The 22,683-nt window shown below is 38.8% G+C and overlaps 1 protein-coding gene across 4 annotated transcripts in view; it reads right to left on the bottom strand.

Annotated features, from left to right (window-relative positions):
* PEAK1 (pseudopodium enriched atypical kinase 1) overlaps window positions 1-22,683 on the bottom strand; it is a 127,148-nt gene that overhangs the window by 34,059 nt on the left and 70,406 nt on the right. For all 4 annotated transcript variants that reach the window (XM_049811454.1, XM_049811456.1, XM_049811453.1 and 1 more), the window contains one exon: window positions 4,582-7,854. In XM_049811454.1, coding sequence (XP_049667411.1) covers window positions 4,582-7,742 — 3,161 coding nt within the window. In that variant the 5' untranslated portion in view covers window positions 7,743-7,854. The remainder of the gene's footprint in view (window positions 1-4,581; window positions 7,855-22,683) is intronic.

The following is a 22,683-nucleotide window of genomic DNA, read 5'->3' as shown; positions in this document are numbered from 1 at the left end:
CAAGACAATTTCAAAAGCTTTAGTATCTATGTCCTCTGATAAGTATAGAACCCACGAAAGTGTCCAGTGAAATGCCCAGGGGCTATTTTAACAACAACAAAAAAGCCTTAAAAGAACGCAAATTGCTGATGTAGTGTGTAACTGCAATGGAGAAACATGCTTTTTAAGAAAAATGTTCAAAACAAATCTTTAAAATATGTATAAGCATTTCACTGATTTTGGAAGGAAGATACAACAATAGGATAGTGATCTTCTGTAGCTATGAACAACAGAACTTGTACGAGCGCAAATCCTTTTGACAAAGTTAATGTCATTTGGGATTACCAATGTAATTCCTAAACTTTAGCTATGAAGGAGTCCTTTCTTACCTAAACGAGAATGGAATGAATATACAGACCTCACTACTTGAAGGAAGTATTTCAGTAAACATACAGTTTTATCTTTAGTTCATCCAAGTCTGACCCAAAGATCCTGTAAAAGAAAGTTATGGCTGACTTGTAGCTATGAAAGGAAACTATTCAGTTTAATACATAACTGAAATTGAAATGGCTGTGCACAAATCAGTTGTACCTTGATTTACAAAGGCACTGCCACCTAAAACAGTGCTGAATGAGGTTTTAGTTCAGCTCTGATGTGGTTTATGAAGATAGGAAAGGAAGAATCAGAATGCTGTGCTACAGTTTTCTTTTAGGAAACATCTCAATCTAAAAAGCTGGTACTGGGTATGAGCAGTGATCTCTCAATGAAGAAGAGAAACCTTTATCTTGTGAAACTCTAAGAGCAACAGTCTGATCCACTAAATAACAAAGCCTTTGAAGAATCTTTTTTTTAAACTTCTGTTCAAAAACTGCTGTACCACCTTCATCAGTTACAGTGACTTAGGCCAGAAATAGCGTCATGTTATCATTTTTAGAGGTCAATTTTAGGTTTTGCTTGAGAACAACTGCTGCATTGTGAACTACTGGTGTTCCAAGAACACATGATTTTCATTGCAGTTAATGATAAAGCTGATGTGACTGCTGATTTTTAGCAAAAATTAATCTAGCTACAAATTTTTGGTAAATTTAATAGATTAGTATTTGCCAGCTCCTTTTGAATGACCGTATGTGCATCCTGGCATCAAACAGAAAGAAACAATCACATGCATAAAACAAAACCAAGTTCTTTTGCGTAACAGAGAGATAGTTTTCAGCTTTCCAAAGAAGTATTTTGCAAGTGCCATTCAAAGGGAAAAACTGACCTTTATAGTGATAACTTTAAATACCTTCAGCCTTGTTTTGTCATTATGGTATCAATCTTTAGCAGTTTTGTAATCCATTGTAAGGTAAGGAAATATTGTATCTTCGTTTAATCTGCTTTCAAGACCCCCATGCTCCCCAGTAACCTGACATTTTTAAAGCTTATCTTATTTTCCAGGTCATCAGTTTGGTTTTTCAGTGAGCTTACTGTTGTTGGCATTTTGAGTTAGAAAGTGTCACGTTCATTGACTGCCATCTTCATGTCTTCTGTTTTCCTCTAAGCCTCTGCAAGCTTAACTGAAGATTTTAAACATCTTTTCCATGCACATATTTTAGCCTGAATTAACACTAACCTCTTACTAATACCTAAAGAGTTAACACAGAACAAGTACAGCATCTCATCTGTTAGGTCTCCTGCTTGTGCAAAAATGAAAGTTGACAATCCTGATTCTCGCCTACTGGGAAAACAAAAGCCAAAGTCCTTAAATAAAAAAACCTTCATTTTTTAGCACTATAAGGTTTCACTTGGTCTCCTTAACAATATTAAAAATTAAGTAAAAAACCCAAATAAGGCATCAAATTGCATTAAGGTAACTGAATATAACAACTGAAGGATAAAGATATCCACTGTCCAGTGCTCCCACAACGTATTTCTCAGCACCTCAGCGTATTTTCTTTGAAATTTGTAGAAACCGTAGAACAATATTGTTAGAAAGAATAAATTCCAATTCTAACATTTGGAAAATTCCAGTTTTCACCAGGGAAAATTGTGAGATATGGTTTTCACCAATATCATCATGACTTGCAGAAAAATACAGAGTAAATATACTTTTTGGAATAAGTGAATGAGACAGGGCAGAATGACCGATTGCCTTCAATAGTAAGGGCAGAAGGTATTCCAGTATTAGTGCAAAAATATAAAGCATTGTAACAGCACCATCTCTGGCGTAGTCCAAGAACAAGTGCCAACTATGACCGCAGCCATTAACCTGTTATTGCCCTTTTACCACAGAGATAAGCAGCTGCTCCTTCCTGACTGGTCCCTTTGTCACATCAGCAAATCGATCTGGCTGAAAAATAACTGCAAAGCTATTTTTCACTTGGAGCACTCCCCCAGTCTGGTTCCCCACAGATGACCACATGAACTGTCTCGCCAGCACAAGAGTGGGGCACTAAGGAGGTGGGAGCAAGTGAATCTCCTGATGGCAATGTATTTGGCAATGCTGCTAAAAAAAAAATAATGTTGGTACAACCTCATTTTCTCTAGGTTCCCCGGGAGATAACAGAAGAAATGAGTTGCTCTAAGGGCCATTGAGAGCGCAAACTTTTCCAGTTCTTTAACTTGCTCTCTAAAGCTGCCTACTTCTCCCCATATAATTTGGAGTAAGTCTAGAGAGACTAGACTCCTATCAAGGGTTATTCTAGCCTTGGGTACACTCCCCACTGTCTTCAGCCTTAAACTGTATTATGCACTGTAAATACAGGGAAACCCCCTTTTGCCATCACCCACGCCCCTGTATTATTGTGGTACTGTACATCCTGCAGAAATGCTGAATGCTTACAGCTCCTACTGACTTTAATAGTTTGTGAAAGTGCCTAATGTTTCTGAAACCGACACCCACAATTTGTACTGGCATTTTTTTTTAAACTGAAGTTGTTACGTTCATGTACTCTTTTTTTTTGTTTTTAAGTAAAATTCTTGACCCTGAGCTTGCAGTTCATCCAAGTCTGCAGAAACAGACAATACACTAAGGTTTTGGAGACCATCCTATCTTGTATTTGGGGCAATTACTTCAAATGTAAATCTACAGAAACCGGCTTTACATCATACTGTAATAAACCCTATCACCACCTTACGTTTCAAAACCCAAAGCTGACCACGTCTGACAAAAGGCAAACAGTCTGAAAAGCAGTCCTGATCTTCATGAGAATGCTACATCAGTGTTCCCAAGATGTGATATAAAAGTGATTTACTTACACTTGGTGCAAATAGTCACTCTTGGTTAGTTTAAGACATAGTTATTTTACTTTAAGACAAGCAGCAATCAGTTTATGGTAAACTCAAACTATGCTCACAGAGAGCTATCTATTAGTTTAAGTCAACTTTTAAACCATTTTAACTAAAAATCATTGCAACTTTCTTGTATAGACAATGGGGAAAGAAAAACAAAGAATACTGCCACAATACATTTTCTGAGGGTCACACATAGCTAAAACTTTTAAAATTTTTAATTTCCTACCACTAGGTTATTATAATGAATTAAATAATGCAAGTTTAAAGCTATTTTGGAATTGGTTTGTATAATAACATTGGAAGACATAGTTCTAATACATCCACAGCTGTGGTCTGTACCCAGTGAAATGCATACTATGCCCACCTGACTGACAGCAACAAATGTCTCCAGCCCTCTTAGGTTATGCACTGTCATGAGCTATAGGAACTCAGTGGTATGTTGAAAACAATGCATATCTGGAAGTAAACATGGTTCTTTGTGTTCAGAGACAACCAGAAAAGCATGCGTACCCTTAATAAGTGAACAAACAGACCTTTAAACCAAGAGACAGACCTAAAATGTTCAATTACCATGAACTTACAGGAGTGAAGTAAGTATCTGCTGGCCAAATAGTTTCACAGAAATTGAAACAACGAATCATTTTAGTAAACTCCGATTTAAAAAAAAAAAAAAAAAAATTAAATCACTGAACAAAATTGTCAGGCAGAAATGGAACGACCAGGTCTACTGAATCCAATACTGTTAGGGGGCAAAGTATATTCATCACTAAAGGCCTTGCAAAAGGGAGATCGATTATTTTATAATCTAATTCTATTATTACTTTTTTACATGGTTTATTTTGGGAGTGCTGCAGTGACGCTGCAGTGTAGCATCAAGTTAATTAGCATCTCTTGTATTCTTGGGTATGTGAGACAAAGTTAGCACACCACCTTTTATGAGTCACGGATTTTTTAATTTCTATTATACTTTTCTATAGTTGCCTTCTATTTCTGCAGAGAAACTCTTTAGTTTCCCTAACATAAGAACACTTTCTTAAACTAGACATTCAGGAAATGTATCTGATTCAATGTGACATGGCTATTGTGACATATTAGTGAACCTGCAATACAAACTCCAAATACCAGATACTCTTTCTAGTAAATTTTTTTAATCTTTTCTGATACCCAGTATAACGCAAAGATTTTAAAAATATGCTTTATGTTACCTAAAATAAATACACTTTGAAAAAATTACACTTAATGTAATTACACTTAATTTCTCCCCTTTTCAGCAGTATATACAAGACAGTTCACGACTGAATAAGTGACTAAAAATGATTAGCAGATTACCTGGGGATTTTCTTGGGAATCTGAGGTGGTGATGAATGGCTTGCTATTTTCTGTTCAGAGCTCTCCGGAGACTTTTCCTGCATTTCTCCTTTGTCTTTTGCTAGTGCATCTGTGATAGCAAACTCTGCTCCACTCTTGTTTTGATGATCAGCCTTTGGTTCAGCTTGTGCCGGTTCACATCTATACATGAAAACTATCGACGGCTTCTCACTGGAGTCTGATTTTGCCTCACTGAACCAGTGATGACGTTGAACTGGAGGAGGGGGGAGCATATGTATAACAGTTCCATCAAGACCCACCAATTTTCCTTTCTCTCTTTCTTTCTCTTTGTCTTCCTCATCATCAGTTTTCCTGCGGCGGAAGAAGCTCTTAAACGATATCCAGCGCTTGGGTTTCGCATCAGCAGCTCGCCGACCTTCTGAATGAAGGATCGACTCGGCCTCTGTTGACCTGGTGGGACTGTTTGGTTTGGTCCAATTGCTGAAATGTCTTTGCAACAAGTTACTTGCATGATAGGGTGAAGAAGTGGACCGTGGAGGAGGAAAGGGCGGTGCTTGCTCTGTTTTGGGACTCGTGGTGTTTGGGGTGGCTCTCACTAGCTTTGGAGAGTGAGTGGCAACTGGCTGTGAAAGTGAATCTTTCTGCATTTTAATGGCAGTGTTTTCCACTGTCTTGGATGACTCTATTTCAGACTGTGATGTAAACAGAGATTTGGGTCGTACCAGGGTGTTTTTAGTAGCATCTGCATCAGGGGGTAAGGAATACAGTTCTTCTACGCTACAAGACTTGGGTCCAGACTGAGGCGTTTCTGGAGGAGACTGTGGAGGCTGGATAGAAGCCACAATCTGTGAAAGCACCGTGCTTGCATTCTCTCTACAGATGCTGCTGCCAACAGAAGCCTCTGGTGTTACGTCTATTTTTGCTGCAGGCTCTTGTGTTGTCTTTTGAACTCTTGATGGGGAGCTGTGGTCAGAACTATGACTTCTCTGTGGCGATATCTGACTTTTACCGAGACAGCTATTAAACTCTTGGACCTTTTGAGCCACAGAACCCAGCCTGCATTCAGAGCTATTAGTCACTCCCTTCGCTTGGGAAAATTCAGTGGGTTTACTTCCTATGGCTTCAGTCATTTTGCTTTCTGTTTCTATTTCTTCGTATGTGTGGCTTATTACACTAGTAGTTTTATCTTTGATGGATAGCTCTCCGCTGGTCCCTAGAAAACTTTTATAGATAGCCAGGTTATCATATGCATTTGGATTGATTACAATGGGAACTTTAATAGCATTTTTTGAACTCTTAGCATAAGTGGGCTCATCATGAATGATAATAGGAAAAGGTGGCATGCCAGCATTATTGTAGCTGTTGAATTTTATCTCAGATAAATTGGGAGACTTAACCGGGATAGTTTTTGAAGAAATGTTTGTAGCTGTAGGTGAAGTAGGGGCTGACTTGTGGCTTGTCTTCCTGGGAGGAACAGAAGGTCCTGAGCTGTTCGCAATTAACTCCACCTTAGGTATCTTCTGTCTCGGACTAGTACTAGAAGTCCACACCTCTTGATACCTGATTGCACTGGATTTTTTCAGATTAGTATTTACTCGTACAGGTGATGCTGCAGAAGATGTGATAGGTGTGCCTGGAGTTACTGGTGAGCTTGGGTTAGACGATGTATTTTTGGTTTCTGAGGTTTCAGTCTGATTCTCCTTACATTCATTGGTCATGGCAGCTGATACATCTACTATGGTATAGGGCTTGCAAACTGGTTGTTCCATATTCACCACCCTGTAAGGTTTAGCCTGCTCTTCCACAGGCACCAAATTTATAGTTACAGCTTGTCCAGAAATATCTGAAGAACTTTTATTCTCTTGCTTATCAGTCTGCACAGCAATTTTGCCATCCTTCTCTTCCAGTCGAAGCGCAAGGACTGCCTTGTGAGTTTCTAGACTTTTTGGAACATTTCTGGGAGCTTTTGACACATCCTGCACTTGTTGATTATCACAAAGACTTTCATATTCTGGTTCAATCAATTTGAGGTCCTGAGGAGTACTAGGAGATAACCCTCCATTACAGAGCTTCTGTGAAGAACTGCTGGTTGTTCCAGAACGAGACTCTTCAGTCAAAGAAGAATCAGGAGATGTAGAATCAGAAGATACCATGCTCTGCATGCTCTCTTGCCCATAAAGAATCACAGTCTCTTCACCATAACCATTTAAAATTTCATCGTAACTGTCGTCATAATCTACTGCACAGATCCGCTGGAGAGACTTGTTTCTAAGGGGCACGGTATTCCACTTTTTGTCAACACAGAACTGAACAGGAGATAGGGTGTTAGCTCTAAAATTAGCAAAGCGAGGTTGGCCCCTCATACGAATTTCCATTGCTAGCAACTCTTCATCACTTTCGTCCCAGCTCTCATGCTCTTCTTGCAGGCTGCCAAAAAATGTGTCATCCTCACTCTCATCTCCGCTAGAGAACTCTGGATAACAGAAACGTCCACCTTCATTACTTATTACTTCAGTGCTTCCACTCAGAATAACATGCTTACTGTGTGAATCCTTCATTCCACCCATCATGCAGCTTGGAGGGATCTTTCTTTCTAATGATCTTTTATAACAATTATTTATTCTTCCCAAAAAGGTTTCTCTTGAGTTCATATCATTTCCAGTTAGCTGAGGTGTGGTATCCAAACCCGCAATCTCCTTCAAAACTTCTGTCAGTCCATTATTATTGTTATTCGGTATCTTACCTACACTATCATTGCCATAAGGCCTTTGGACATGGCTATAACCTTCAATTTCATTTTCATTATTATTGTTCAGTGGTTTTTTGTTCAAGACAGCTTTGTTTCGGTTCCAACCTGCAGGCACTGATTTATTCTCACAATGATCCGGTGTGCTGATTTCACCACATACACCCTGCCCATCTACTACCATCATGGTGGGTTTCACAGCTATAGTGGGTTTCTTTGCCACAGGTGGTCGGAAATTTCCTGTATTTCTCCCACGATGACTGTTACTTTGGTTTGCATTGGATTTCAGATTTCCATGTGAGAGGGTTTTTTTTTCAGATACTGGGGGTAACTGATGCAAGCTTTTGGGCTTGAAGCAGTTCTTACATTCACCAGGTTTCCAGACGTGTTCAGTGAAAGTGTTGCAAGCAGACATTTTCCCAGAGCGTTGCGCTTGATGCTGTGCTGTTCAGTGCATGGTAAGAATTTCATCCATATGTTTCCACTCTGTTCACTTAGTATGGCTACTGTTTTGAGCAGTGATCATTCTGAAACAGAAAAGAGAATGAAGATAAGAATGGGGAAAAAACAGGTTGTTCATTATACTTCCATTTTCTACACTATGAACAGCTTGGAATAAGCCAGTAGCCTTTTGCTGATGTCTTAGCTCTTTCTACCTAAATTTACAAAACTACGTAATGCAAAAAAAGTTGCAAATATCATTCTTCTCATACAGAAAGAATTAAAACTTTGGCAGCTAAGCCCTGTATTACTGAAAGCAGAGAAAGAGTGAGAGAAATGGCAATGACTGAGAATTTAGAATAATTTTCTTGTCTAGGTCAGGACCATTGACCTTTAAATTTGCCCAGTAAAACAAATGCTAGAAAGAGGATATAAAATGGAAGATTAGTGCATATTGCTTTCAACATAACTACTTATACACAAGACAAGAAAGTAAGAGTATGCTTACTCTCCTAAATGCAATTGAGATCATGTGTTTTAGCTTCAAATGTAAATGAGCTCAGCTTAACTGACAAAGTATGTTCAAGCAATTCCAAACTCTGCCATTTTAGCACTTTTTTAACCAGAGTGAAATTATAACTGGACAGGTATTTTGGTTGAAGGGACAGGCTGGACTGCTATCCTGAAAAATCAGATAAAAAATGGTAGGGAAAGCTCTCTAGAAAGTCACTGTTTCTTCTCCTTTAGCTTACAATAGTGGCAATAAACCATTCTCACATCCTCACAACAAATCTATGGATTTTAGTCCCTGATTTGTTTCACATGTAGCTTTTCTACGTAAACCCTCCAGAAATAACAACTGAAAAAGAATTGAAAATCTCTTTGAAAGCAAACCTTTTTATTTCCTGAAACGATCAGCCTTAAGTAAAAACCAAACATGAATCTGCTGTGCTTTACAGTCATTGCAGTATCCAGGATTTGAGACTTTCATAAATTAATGCCTGAAGATTTTAAGCCTTCTAAGCCAAATCCACAACTCTGGTCTCTTTGTCACTGTTGCATAACTCAAATTATTAGAGACATTTTACAGAGGTGAAAGAATCCGTATGTCCACTGATACTTCTGTAAACACAGGCATTGAAAATCAATGATTTTATATTCTTACAGGCTTCAGGTAAAAGTATACTTGCTGATCACACAGGTACACTGAAAGGGTATTAATAAACCCATTCAGTTAAAGATGCAGCTCTCTATGGAGCCCCTGGCTAGTAAGACGGCAGCAGGACAGCTATGCTGGAATTCACCATGGGCACAACTGCTTTCCATCAGTGTAGCAAACAATAGAAACCATTAGTAAAACTGACACTTGTATGAATTTGTTACTCTCCTCACATACTGCTCTGTGTTTTGGCAAAGGGCTGTCCTGTGCTGGAAAACTATAATATAGCAATCCTTTTCTAACACCAGATGGGGCTGAAGTCTAACTCTATTAAGGGTATCTTCAGACACATTCATGGTACTGGGGCGATCATATTTCATACATTGACTAAATACATTTCCAGACAAAGCTTTTTGCCAAAAAATCAGTGCCAAAAGCTTTCTCTCTATGACCTAAGAGATAGAAAGTCTGCCAGATAGAGATCTGCCCAAACTTTCAGCCTTTGTTTTATATATACAAAGTAAAATGCCTTTGTATTTTTTTGGTCTCTGCCAAGATTTGTTGCTTCAAGACTTTGCAGGCCCATATATTGTAAGCAGAAAAATTACATTAAGAAATTATTCTCCTAAAATCAGAGAGAGAGAGAGAGCACAAGAATGAGTGCACATACTAGAATTTTATACTCTGGTTAGCTCCTTCTTTTCATGTATTTAACAAATAAAAGGAGTAAAATTACACTAATGGGAATCTAATCTAGATGTTTTCTTGGAAAATATTTCTCCATTACATAAAACCTCTGAACAAACAATTTAAACAAAAGGGTTAGTGTGTATGTGTGTGGTTTTTAAGATTTAACTGGGTGATATTATTTCTCCAAAACTGCATAAGCTTACTTGCTCTAGAATCCTATCAAAAACCAGACAGCTTTATGGCCTTCCAGACTAAGCATTTTCTGCTAATAACGCTGGGGTAGAAATGAGAAAGCACTCTATTGCACACCTTCATGTGACTACATTTCTATGTTTTACCGCTGGCTCTATGCACTCTCATTTGCTCACATACACCGATACTAATCAGTTCTCCTCTAACCCAAGTGAGTGCTACGCTCAACATATGAATGTAAACTATAGGAAACTTAACAGAACCACAACACAATGCTCCAGTCAGAGTAAAAACTATGGCATTGTCGTAGCTCTGTGCACACATATATCCCACGTCCCAGGAGTACCACCTGCAGCAATTTAACTTGAAAATAAAATACATGCTGACATGTCCATTGTAAATGCAGACATGTAACTTGTGCACAGAAGATACATAAGACCTGTAGAGGTATTTTAGATCTTTTGCTCCTCAACACCTAATGGAAATGGCTTAAACACAACCACGCTCTCTAACGTGACTTTTGACACAGTCTGTGAAACAGACAAGAGCCACTGACTTTTCTCAGCGTTATAAACTACAGCTGGGTTTCCAGTTGGCTTCCGCACACGCAGGATGAGCAGTTCCTGTAGCATGCTTTGACACTGCCTGCAGCTGTAACAAAGAGGAAATGAGCACCTTCAAACAAGAGGAAATGTACCTTAAGAGAGCAACCAAAGAATTCCAACACTGTGCTACTTTCATACTTTGAAATCAGAACAACTCCTGTGCTACTACAAATTAAATTCATAGTGACCTTTATATATCTAAACAAGTATTTGCATTCTAAAAAAAGATTCAGGCAGTTTCTTCATTGCTGTACATTTGTTTCTGATGTTTTCCTCTCCCTTTAAAGAAAATATATTTACTGTTTCAACTACAGACTTGCTATTATGAGTGATAACTGTAGTGAGAGTGATTAGGAGTGATAACAGATATGAAGTCTTCCTTCAGTATTAAAAAAATGTAAAACATACTTCATGTGTTCAGGCTATTGCTTCCATTGCTGTTAACAGCAGCTGCAAATTGGTAGAGGGCAGCAGAGTCCACTGAAGGTAATGAAAATGCACACAAGTACAACAAGAAAAAATCTTCCTGACGTTGTTCATTTCTAGACTCTTACCCTACTCTCCAAAACAAAGAAGGTCAACAAGAGATCCAGGCAGTCACACATCAGATCTCTTAAGCTGCTAGTGATTAGGTTTCTTTCTTCCATAACTTCCCAGCTTCCATGACAGCCCGGGTAGGTAACTGCTAAGGAACAAGAGGGAATGTGCAGAGCTCCTAGCTCTTCTGAAATGACTAGTTTGGATGACAGAACTTACTTGAAGATACACAATCTCTGCAAAATCAAGGCAATAACAACCTTGGATATTAAATACGAAACAGCATTAGGCTTCTAAAGAGACCATTAACAGGAAATACACAATATCAACATTGTGCATTTCATCCCTGTATCTCAAAGCCTTTTATGTAAGTTGATAAACATTAACTACTCACAATTTATACACGGAAACATTGCAGTGCAGTCACATTAAATAACTTAAATTCACCAAGTAAGTCAGTGACAGAACAAGTTCTGCTCCTAATGTGGTGCTGCAGCCAGCAGATCGTGATACTTAATTCACTAAATGGTTGAATCAGCACAGATAGTTTTTCAGCTTTAAAGGCCAAATCACTCTTTGTGTAAATGACAATAATGCTCCTCCTTTCAGCTGATGCACAACTGCATGCAGGAAGGCTCAGTCTGGCCATGTTAGGTTGATGTCAAACAAACAGAAACACAAAAGCATATTTCACTTTCCAGGTCAGAGGGAGAAAATGACAGTCAGAGCTGCAGTGTGAAGATGAAGTAGTAATCTGCTGAGATATCCACGTCAGGAAACTGAACCTTGCATAGAAATGCAGAAGTATTTTTGTGGCTTTTATTTGTTGACATCATCTTTGCTGAGTGCACAAAGATAGTAATAAACATGCATTTCAGACATTTTCCCTTTGTTCTAAGTAATTTCAGGCTGGCAGGTCTCCTTTAGATGTATGCTGGCTGAATCACAATGAAGGCCTTCTCCAGTAATACTTTATACTAACATAATCCAATTAAAAGGAACTTAATTGGTGTGCAACATTCCCTACAATTTCAACATTTTAAAAATGAATAGTCTCAGTAAGTACCAGATGGTGACACACACTAATTAATCAGGCCTGCTCAATGAATGAGCATATTAAAATGAATGCACCTATTAGACATGTGTTTTCAATGCTGTATGCTGCAAAAAAACTCCCCTTAAATGAATGCCTGCCATATTACTGAGCAATATGCGCAAGTGTGCATTTCATCATTTGTAACTGTAATGCTATCACTCTTGGATCTCTTCTTAGATCACTAGATACTTGGTACAGATTTCCTTTTGACTGTCCTCCTCCAGGGAAAAGGCGTTTAGCTTTAGCACTGCTATCCATGAAAATGGGCCTGCAATTTTTATGCTGCAGAATAAATTGCATTGATCAGCCTTCTTATCGGACAACAGTCCAATAAATTGCTACTGAACAACCCATGAACCTCTCACCATTGACAGGTATGTCCTCAGACTGAAAAAAAATTAGCAATGTGAATCCAACCTAGGTTTCGTATATAGGAGTGCCCAAACACCACAAAACCACTATGGCTTTGTGGTTTCGTCTGAACCCACTTATAGGGATCTGGACGGTCACTTATCATCATAAACAACAGGGCAAGTCTAACATAACAAGAATGAAGTGATGGTTATTCTTTGCCAGTATCTGATTTCTGTTTCTTTTAAACTTTAACATAATTATAAACATTTTAAAAGACTATTTGGGAAAACCAAAATGCTCCAACTTCACACATATGGTTCTGCTTGGGTCGCTATGGGCTGTAGAAACACTTGGTCTCCTAGAGAGTCTCAAGACTTACTGACTTAGGCCCACTGAACCATCTAGCACAAATAACTGGGACCACAAACAGATGTGACGTGCTAATTAGGTTTTTTTTCTCCTTCATGCCTTAAAAAAAGGTCATGTTAAATTTTACATCATTCGTCCAACTTCAAAGGGGAGCAAAACCCCAAGTGAAGCTAACTGCAACATCTGTTAGATACGTGAAATACAACGCAGAGAGAAGAGCTTCACAGCCAGAGAAGTCATGGTCGCAATTTGAAGGCATGTTGAGAAACACACTTGTTTACATTCAGTAACCGGCAGCACTGTGCTTTGAATAACCTTGCAGCACTTTAATTAATGAAACGTATATCAAGAACAACAACAAAAAGCACTATATAGTACCACAGCAGAGTTTGGAAATAAAAGCTGAAGTATCAATATTAAAAAACGTGAGTAGCGCAGAACGAGTATTTTATAATACAGATTTTTGTAGAGAGGAACGGTGATTCAACAATTCGGTGAAAAATCAAGAAACAGACCCTGACTCTTAAGTGTGATGCCCAGTTCAGTCATGGCACTTATTTCACATAAGGTATGCCAGGGAAAAATGTGACATTAGATAGTGGCAAATGGCATTATGGACTGCCACAATTTTATTCCCGAAGTGGACTAATATTCACTAAATATTGGATCATTGTTGTAACAAGCCAGAACTGTGACTATGGCAGATAGCACAGATGGAGATTTCCATAAATGCTAGGCATTATCATTTCTGTTAAAAAAGAAAAGTTCTATCTTGTTGCAGATAGTTTTGATTTTTTCCCTTCCAGTCAGAACCGAGTGCCCTGGTAACTGTCCAAGGCCATAAAATGACAGTTCTGCAGAAAATGCAATGAATCTGCAGTGGATATTGAGAAAGCAATGACCTCGACTAAAAAGTTGCCAACATACTTTAGAACCACTCTTCAGCACCATGGTACTATGCTGCTAAGATATAGGGAGTATGATGGATGGAGAGGAGAACAGAATCACTTCTACCCGAAGTACTGAAAAAAAGCCTAGTTGCAAACTTGCTCCAAGACAGTATGAAACAATCAGGAAAACAACTTCAAACTGATTCTGTTTTTAACCTCTCACACTGTATTTTCTCTCCTTTAAAAAGAGTTTAAATTACATAAATATTTCATAAAACTAAGTTAGTGAAGGAAACCCTTGAATATGTTTTTTCTACCTAAAACTTGCAAGAATAAAACTTCATGGAAATAACCAATGAACTGGAGCAAAAACCTGCCTAGGGCCAGACAATCTGTAACGCTTCAGAAGAAAACAGGCATTTCTTTATGATTTACCTAACCCAAACAGATAATGCCACAGAGCAGGGAAAAGGCAAGAAATATCCTCAGGATCTGCCCAGGTAATCTGATTAGATTCTGCATCATCACACTGAGAACACAAAAAACAGTAATAAGGACAAGCTCTCGCATTTGGTGCTGAGGCCCAATAGACCAGCCAAGGCATGTATTTGAATATGAACTCTTCTGAGTTCCAATAAGAAGAGATTCTTAACTGGAGAAAACTATTAAATTTTTTTTTTCCCTTTTGGAAAAATCATCATTTAGCATTAATAAAACTTATAATGAGTATTTGGACATATATAAATATGATCATGTTACAATGATCATTCAGACAATGTAGCACAGTGTATTCTTTAGGTATACTTTACTTGCACAGAAAATGAGTTTTCATTTTTTACCTTTTAAAAAGAAAAACCCAGTAACATAAGCCAGACTTATAATTAGTTTGTTTACCTTGCTTCCTAAAAAGGGCTGTGTACAACATTCCAAGATCTAGCAGCAAATTAAGGGTAAGCACATCAGTTGACAGGAACAAGCATGATAATTGTAATTAAAAAAAAAATAAAATTAACAAATCCTCAATTTCAGTGCACTTAAGTTTGTCCCAACTCTATTTAAGCAAAATTATGAGAATTAAGACCTTCACAACATATTAAAAATGCACCACTACGACTATACCTTGACCAATCCCATTATCTTTGATTTACCTTTCCTGGGCTCACTTGAAATCCTGCCCTTTGATCTTTTTTGCCCGTTGTTTAAGCACATGAAATCATCTAGAAGAATAAACTTTACCAAACCTTTACTAAACCTCTCCAAAACGTATTCACAACAAACAAAAAAGAAATACCCGAAAAACATTATACTGCTTCTATAGTTACAAACCCCAGTAACAGCTGTGGTTATCCTTCTGCTGAGCACAGCTTGAGAATGAAAACAGTGTATATCATCACTGTATTATTGAATTCATCAATTCTGCAACTTCAATTTACTTAAAACTCTCTCCCTTGGACTACTGCAACCTCTGGCTCCACAGATCTTTATGCTGAACCCCTGATGCAGCAAAAAACAATATTGCCAAAAAAATACATCAATTTCAGTTTAGCAAAATAACTTGCGGATAGCAAAATACAAAAGCGTATTAGAAAGGATACGAAGGACCTTACTAAAAAGTAGATGAAGACAAACAAAGCACTGTAGTGTCAGATGCAAGTAACTTATGAGAGAATTAGTGGATTGCAGCCAGTGTAAGAGGTCAGCTACCACACAGAAGATAGAACACACTGCAGAGAAGCCAGATGAGTACTCCATCAGTCTCAAACCCCTCTGCAAGAGCCTTATGAGTTATTTAATAAAGACTTGAGAGAATTCAGTTTAAAAATAAAACACTAGCAGCCATTATAAAAAAATGATATATTAAAAATAACTCATAAATTAAGAGCAAAAGCACAGCAGGGCTGGACTGCGTAAAGCCAAGAACTATGGAGAAACTTGAGAACCAGGTGGCTGAGCTACACCTAGAACTATGTGGTCCCTTATCAGAACCAGGCATCAGGACAGCAAGGAGCTAAGCACAGTATGAATGGGACATGGTTTTTATCATGACTTCTGTGAAAGAAACTTGCTCTTCTTCCCACCAAACAATGAAATAATGGGCAAAAGGGAAACGGCACAATTTTATTTTAAGTTTTTTAGGAAGTTCACACAAATTACTAACTGTAAGACATGCAAATGGTGCAACACAATACGCAAGGCAACCAGTAGATCACATGCTTTTGGTGTAAGAAAATCAATGACATGATTTACCGAATATTGTGTTCCCTTCTATTTATGACATCTCAGGAAGAAATGCAGCATTAAACAACCACAAAAATATTTTTAGGGATGAAAAGCTTTCCATATTAAGTGAAACAAATAGTTTAGTTCAGAATTGAGACAAATAAAAATAGTATTACATTAAATGATCCATCACATAAAGAAGATAGACTGGGTGTTCCCATTTAGGGTCCCTCTCAAAAAAGAGAGCAACAAACCTAATGCAGCGTATTTACATGAGCAAAAAGAAAATTATTCCATATAAAATGCTTCCTGAAACAAGCTGGCCCTGAGATCAAGAGGTCAGCTGGATTCAGAAAAAAAGATTAGACTTCTATACACAGGATGAGACGCTGACAGTTGTATTAGGTGGGGTAAACCCAAAGCTCCCAGCTTCAGTGCTTAAACAAACCATTAACTATTTGAGTTGAGAAGAAAACTCACTCATTAGGAAATAATTTCTTTACTGTCCATTTAGGAAGTTTGGGCAGCGTGAAGGACAGGGCCACTGCTGGCGTCTGGGTGCCAGACCACCGCCAGCACCGTTTCACCGCAGTACGCTTCCCGGCACTACGCGGCAGCTGCATGCAAGGTGCCCGTCTCGTGAAATCACGCGCCCGTTATCAGTCCCTTCACGCTCGCACATCCTGTTCTCCCGCTTCACCAGATCCGATGCATCAAACCACAGGATACAAGGTGTTGTCTTAAAGATTCCTGGTCTACACTCCTCCATCTAACATGCACTACATATCCCTTCCACCTCTGTATTCCATGCCCCTTTTGTTTAGGATTTTACTTATGTAAGCTTTCCTTTGGCAAGGGCCTTCTCAAAATTAATCTCTGATAACAATATGATGCTGTTTCTTCCTTTTTATCAGATCCTACTCTTCACTTTCAGTGTTTTTAGTTTAATATAGCAGAATAACTAAATGGTGAAATAATACTAATATCCCACTATCGCCCAGTGGTAAGGCCTTTCTCTTCTCATCCCACACTTCGTTTTGTCACTCTTGTGCCAGGCTTATACCTCAGCCCTGGAAACATTCTTTGTGTTCATTTCTACTTTTTAGGACTAAATGACCATGTTTGATATTGGGCAACGGGGACCTCAGGCTATAAAGTACTTGGGCCGAGTGACTGTGTTACACTAGCACATACCTTGCAATGATCCATACAAATCCATAAGTACAAATGCATAAGTAAGATGGTGGCAATTACAAAGCTAAGGAAGCCAGATGGAAGTCTTACGAAAGATTAGTACTGTTTGAATGTTGTCATGTGTGATGGGCTGACCCTGGCTGAACACCAGGTGCCCACCAAAGCCGTTCTATCACTCCCCCATCCTCAGCTGGACAGGGGAGAGAAAATATAACAAAAAGCTTGCGGGTCGAGATAAGGACAGGAGAGATCATTCACTAATTACCGTCACAGGCAAAACAGACTCAGCTTGGGGAAAATTAACTCGATTTATTACAAATCAACCAGAGTAAGGTAATGAGAAATAAAACCAAATCTCAGAACACCTTCCCTCCACCCCTCACTTCTTCCCGGGCACAACTTCACTCCAAAGAGGGCTCACAAGCTGACTATAATCCATCACATCATGCTACTACAAAATAGAAAAATCAGGGTAAGATAACAAAGGAATGATATGAAAGGGATTTTTTCTCTACAACTAACCGGAACAATTTAACTTTTCAAGACACATACATTACTAGTTTACGGTGGAAAAGTTAAATAAAAATAAGCCACATACTGATATCTCATTCACTACTTGGGGAAGCAAGTGCCTGGAAAGGGCTTGAATCTTTGTAAAAACTCCTTCAGTTTCCCATTCCACAGCAACCATCTCCTCCCACTGCCTTCCACTTGGTGCAGGCATTTTGCCTTGTTCCTTGCATCTACGATCAAAGACAGGCGTTCTAATTTGAGGATCTCTTTGATAATCTTGAGAAACTAGCTACAGGTAATTTTTTGGCCATCAAAGCTAGTTTAAGCAGCTTATTCTCACTCAGGCTGCTCTTGTAATTAGTATGTCATTTATTCATCCCCGAAAGCTACTTTACCAGGCATGATGAATGCAAGAAATTTTAATCTGCAGTCATAAGCCACAGCAATAAAATGAGTGATGAGCTGTAAGTCAGAAGGTTAAAGATATTATTGTTTACTAGTGTTGAAGTTAAAAAGAAAACAACGACACTTTACAACAGACATTCTCAGGTAATCCTTATGCTTTGCCTAGAATCCATCCCCATAAAATGGGAAGCCACCACTGATGAGAATGCTATTAGGGATAAAAAGCACCAACATAGGTGAAATTCAGAAAGGGAATTAGCAGATACTGAAAATGTATCCTTTTAGCATTCATAATAAACAAGAATTAATTTTTTACTTATTCTGATGATTTAGTCTTGTGTCTGACTGTCTTTTAGGATTACACACCCCTAAACACCAGGATTGTGTTCTCCGTAGTTTCTCTATGTGTTACCCTGCACAGATTTCCACTACGCAATGCTGCTTGCAAAGCAGTATCAGTCAGAAGTAGGAAAAGATGCTATTCTATACCTCTGTGTGCACAGGTTCTCACAGAGAACGCAGTTGTACAGACAAAACAAGCCTTCTGCTAATACAGAGCCTCCTGCTTCTTTTTACCATTTGGTACCAAAGTGGATTTACCATAATGGTATTAAATACAACCACCTACATTATAAATGATTCACCAAGTACAAAATCCTAGTATGCTTGTAACAGCAGTCTGGAGACAGACCCAAAAGCCAAGAAAGTCAACACCTTACTTAATTTTAAACACTGTGTTGTGGACCATTGAGAAGAACCTGGTAGTTTTCATGCTCTTTAGCCCGATTGTCAAGTTAGCAATATCACAGCCTCTACAAAATCTTCAAGTCCACAACACAGCAGTGTTCCAGGCACCTTGGGAGGGGCTCCGGGATGCAGCTGCATCCCTCCGTGCTGACAGAAAAGGACTAACAGCAAAACACAGGGCATCTAACAGTCAGTAGTCATCTGTTTAGGCTACCAAAAAATATGTGATGTAGGGCGGGGGGGGGCACCAAAACCCAGTAATTTTAGTCGACAAAATCTGATTCCATACTTAAAAATAATCCATTCATAGAAGAGCTATGCAGTGACAGAATCAGAAAGGAAACGCAACAGAAATTCTGTATTAGTTTTTATCTTTACATTCGATGACAGTTTTTTGCAGCTAGGGAATTTGCTCTATTTACTTCATGAGAGAAGAAATAGCCTTCGTTTTCAAAGATAGTTGTTTAGATCTATTGAGTATGTAAATCACTATAATTTTTACCCAGTGCTGTAAGATGAGGAAAGGGAAAGAAAGAATCGCTTACTGCTTCTGAGAAGGCTGACTTCATGCAGGCAAAACCTACCCTAAGAACCAATCTGCTGTGGGGGCAGCAGGAGCATCCAGCTGTGTCCAGCCACTTAAAAACCAGGTGGCTTATCACAAAGAGCAACAGCATCCGGAGTTGAGCCTGGCACACCACCACTGCTCCCACAGTCCCTTCTGCTCCGAGCGTTCCTGCGAGCCCAGGCTGCCCATGAAGCTGCTCCTTCCACGTATGAACAGCCATGCTGTCAGAGCACTCCGATACTAATTAAGAGGCTCCTGATCATACTTGAAAATCACAAGCTTGAAACCTAGCCAGTGCTCATTCATGGGTCAGGACACAGTGTGAAACAACAAAACTGAAGCACTGTAAACAAGCTCTAGCAAAGGAAAGAAAAGAAAATCAACACGAACATTTGTTTGCAGAAATGGCACACTCAAATTCTTTTTCTTTAGCTCTTCTTTACAGATATAAATGTCTTCCTAAAGAGGTTGATTGCTAAACGTAAATTTTGCCACCTGTGCTTGGCGGAAGCCTAAAAATGCAAAGCTTTTTCTAGCCAGAAAAAATCACAATGTGAATTTTCTAGTCTTGTACTGCTAAGATGACTCAATACTAATCCACAGGGATCTGAAGGTAAAAGCAGCATCACACTCATCTGAATTCTTTCCCTTTCAAACAAGGTTTTTATGACAGCATACTTTATTAGCGCACAGGACCGCTCTGAGTCCACAATTATGCAGGAATGGATTTCACAGAAACCACACTAAGCCCAGGGCAATTACATTCTGTCACTGCCAACCTGAGTGAAATATGCAAGGCTACTATTACCTGCCCTCTTGGAGGGTCTTGAGGGAGGTTTTATTCCTACCATATGCAACACTATGCCATTTTGAACTAAATTGTTAACAATACTAAGAACCAGTCTAAGAGAAACTGAGAGACCAAGACCTAGCCCCCTGTCCACATAAGCAGCATCAAGTTGCAAGGCAGTGGCAATACTCTTCCCACTGCCTCCTGTTGAGGTCCTGGGCTCAGTCTCTATAGCAGGTCAGAAAACACTATCAATACTCCATCAAATGAAAAAAATTGCTCAGGAATCCGAATCATACTTCCTTGATGCTGCTTCATCAACACTATGCACAAGAAGGTGATGCGTATGCCAGGTCTCCCAAGTATGGTCCATAGAAGAGACTACAGGCTCTCTGTAGTGCTTAATCTTGCAATTTTTACAGAAAAAAAACCCTGTACAGCAGATTTCAAGGTTATGGACTCAAACTGGGCTTAATAACACATGGTGGCATATGTTATGGTTACATAAACAGTATATGGGATCCCAAATGTTAGTCAAATAGTGAATTGCGATGGTAACTGCAACAGCTATGCAACACAGTGATACTCCTTCCTCTTGCCCCCATACTTAAGAAGTACTACTGGTTCTACTTTGCCTTTTTTTTAATAACAAGTTGCTCAAACCTTTAATCACTAGTGACTTTTGTGAATTGTTATTAGCACCCTTGGACTCTTGCTCCAAAAGACAACACAGCATTCCTGGAGCTTCATACGCGTGACAAACACAATGGAAACAAACCCTTCCTACTCTTGAAATAGATTCCTCCGCATGTGGAGTCCAGGCACTGTCCTTTTAAGTCCAGAGTGTTACCCAGAACTCATGACAATATGGTGGTCATGACTTCCACAAGCTTTTGAGCATCTTCACTTCTCTCAGTGGAGTCAGGCAAGCCAGGCCTAAACTCTTTATTCCCAGTTTACAATTACACATAATAAATACAAATTATTTGCTCAAGCCTTTTTTCAATGCAGTCAGTGAGTATCTCTGCTTTCAAATTTCCTGCTCTCCCTATTTACATTTTTTTTCTCCGACTACTCATAAAACCCCCTTGACTAATTTTAGGACAAAGATTAATACACAGCATCCCATGCCAACTCGGTAACAACCTCCTACTTAGAATCAGTTTCACACCTATCACCTATAGCCAGGCCTAATCCACGTAATATGTACTGCATTTTTATAATTTTAGTTTCTTAACAACAACATAGCAAAATATGAAATGAAATTAAAACATACTGTATTCAGAAGTTAATTTAGCCTTCTGTACACTTGTTAACACAGATACCTATTCATAACTCGCTAAAACTCCGCATCTGGAAAGAAGACATAGAGAAGCATGAGGAAGAAAGGACACGTGGTTTTGCAAATACAATGAATTTGTGTTTTATTTTAAAGCTATTTTAAAAAGCAAACCTTTTGGTTTGCAATAGTATCAGGCAATTATTTAACAGAAAAAACAGTCTGAGTAATTCGCATAAAGATTTAAGATTTAGTTTTTTGGATTTCCAGAGATTTGCAGAAATATTTTTTGGCATAACCAGAAAATTAATCACTAGCTTTACCTTCTATGGCTGTTTTAAGTACACCCTACTCAAATAATTTCTGATATAACAGTCACTCAGAAAAGCATCAGCTTTTTTAAGTCAGCTGTTTTAAAAAGCCTTTTGCTGAAACCAAGTATGCCAACAGCGATCCCAAAGCCTTAATTTTGGTAGAAATTGCAATATGTCAAACTCGACAGAGGCAGAACTATGATTGGATGCCAGAATGCAGTATGTAAAAAGAAATTAAATTACAAAATTCAGTAATAGGATATTTATCAGCTACTTATCACATCTGTATGCAGCTGTAGGACTCGACCCCTCTGTTGCTTCATACAAATATGCTGAGAAACCACAGCACATTTGCTCTGCATGGCGCGGGTTTTCAAAATACATATTAATACAAAATTTTTTGCTACATAGAAGTCCCATGTGTCGTGTCCCCCCCCCCCCCCCCTTTTCTGTAGAGAGCAAAATAATTTCCTTACTTTCATATGGTATTGCATGGACAGGAAGACTGAAGAGAAAAGTGGAAAGACAAAAAAGCTAACAGCATTTCTCAGAATACACTGGTTGTAAAAAGCAGTTTCATATAACCTCTCATTTACGTTCACCTCTAGTTCTGCCAAAGCAAGATATTGCCTTATAAAATATGGCAGCGTTCAGCAGACACCACTGCGATAGAGCCGACCCGCTCTGCTTTAACTCTCCGAGTTTCTCTAGGCTGCTGTCAGGAAGCAGGTGCACAGCGAGTTACAGTCGCACCATTTTAGCAGCGCTTCTGCTTTGCTCCAGTTGACTGCTGTTCTGCTGCCAATCCTGCTGCATTTTGCCAAATGCAATTCAGTACCAACATACTATACGTCTGTTCCAGCAGAGAATTCTTCCAAGTCTGATATAATTCAACATGATTAACAAAAGGACGGTTTCATAACGCTAATTAGCATTGTGTAGTCAGAAGATAGACTGTAGGCCTGTATCTCTAATGTCCTATGTTAAATTTGT

This window comes from Accipiter gentilis, chromosome 10 (genome assembly GCF_929443795.1).
Source record: "Accipiter gentilis chromosome 10, bAccGen1.1, whole genome shotgun sequence".
Taxonomy (NCBI): Eukaryota; Metazoa; Chordata; class Aves; order Accipitriformes; family Accipitridae; genus Astur; species Astur gentilis.
The sequence above is the reverse complement of the archived record's forward strand: the minus strand, read 5'-3'. Positions and strand labels throughout refer to the sequence as shown.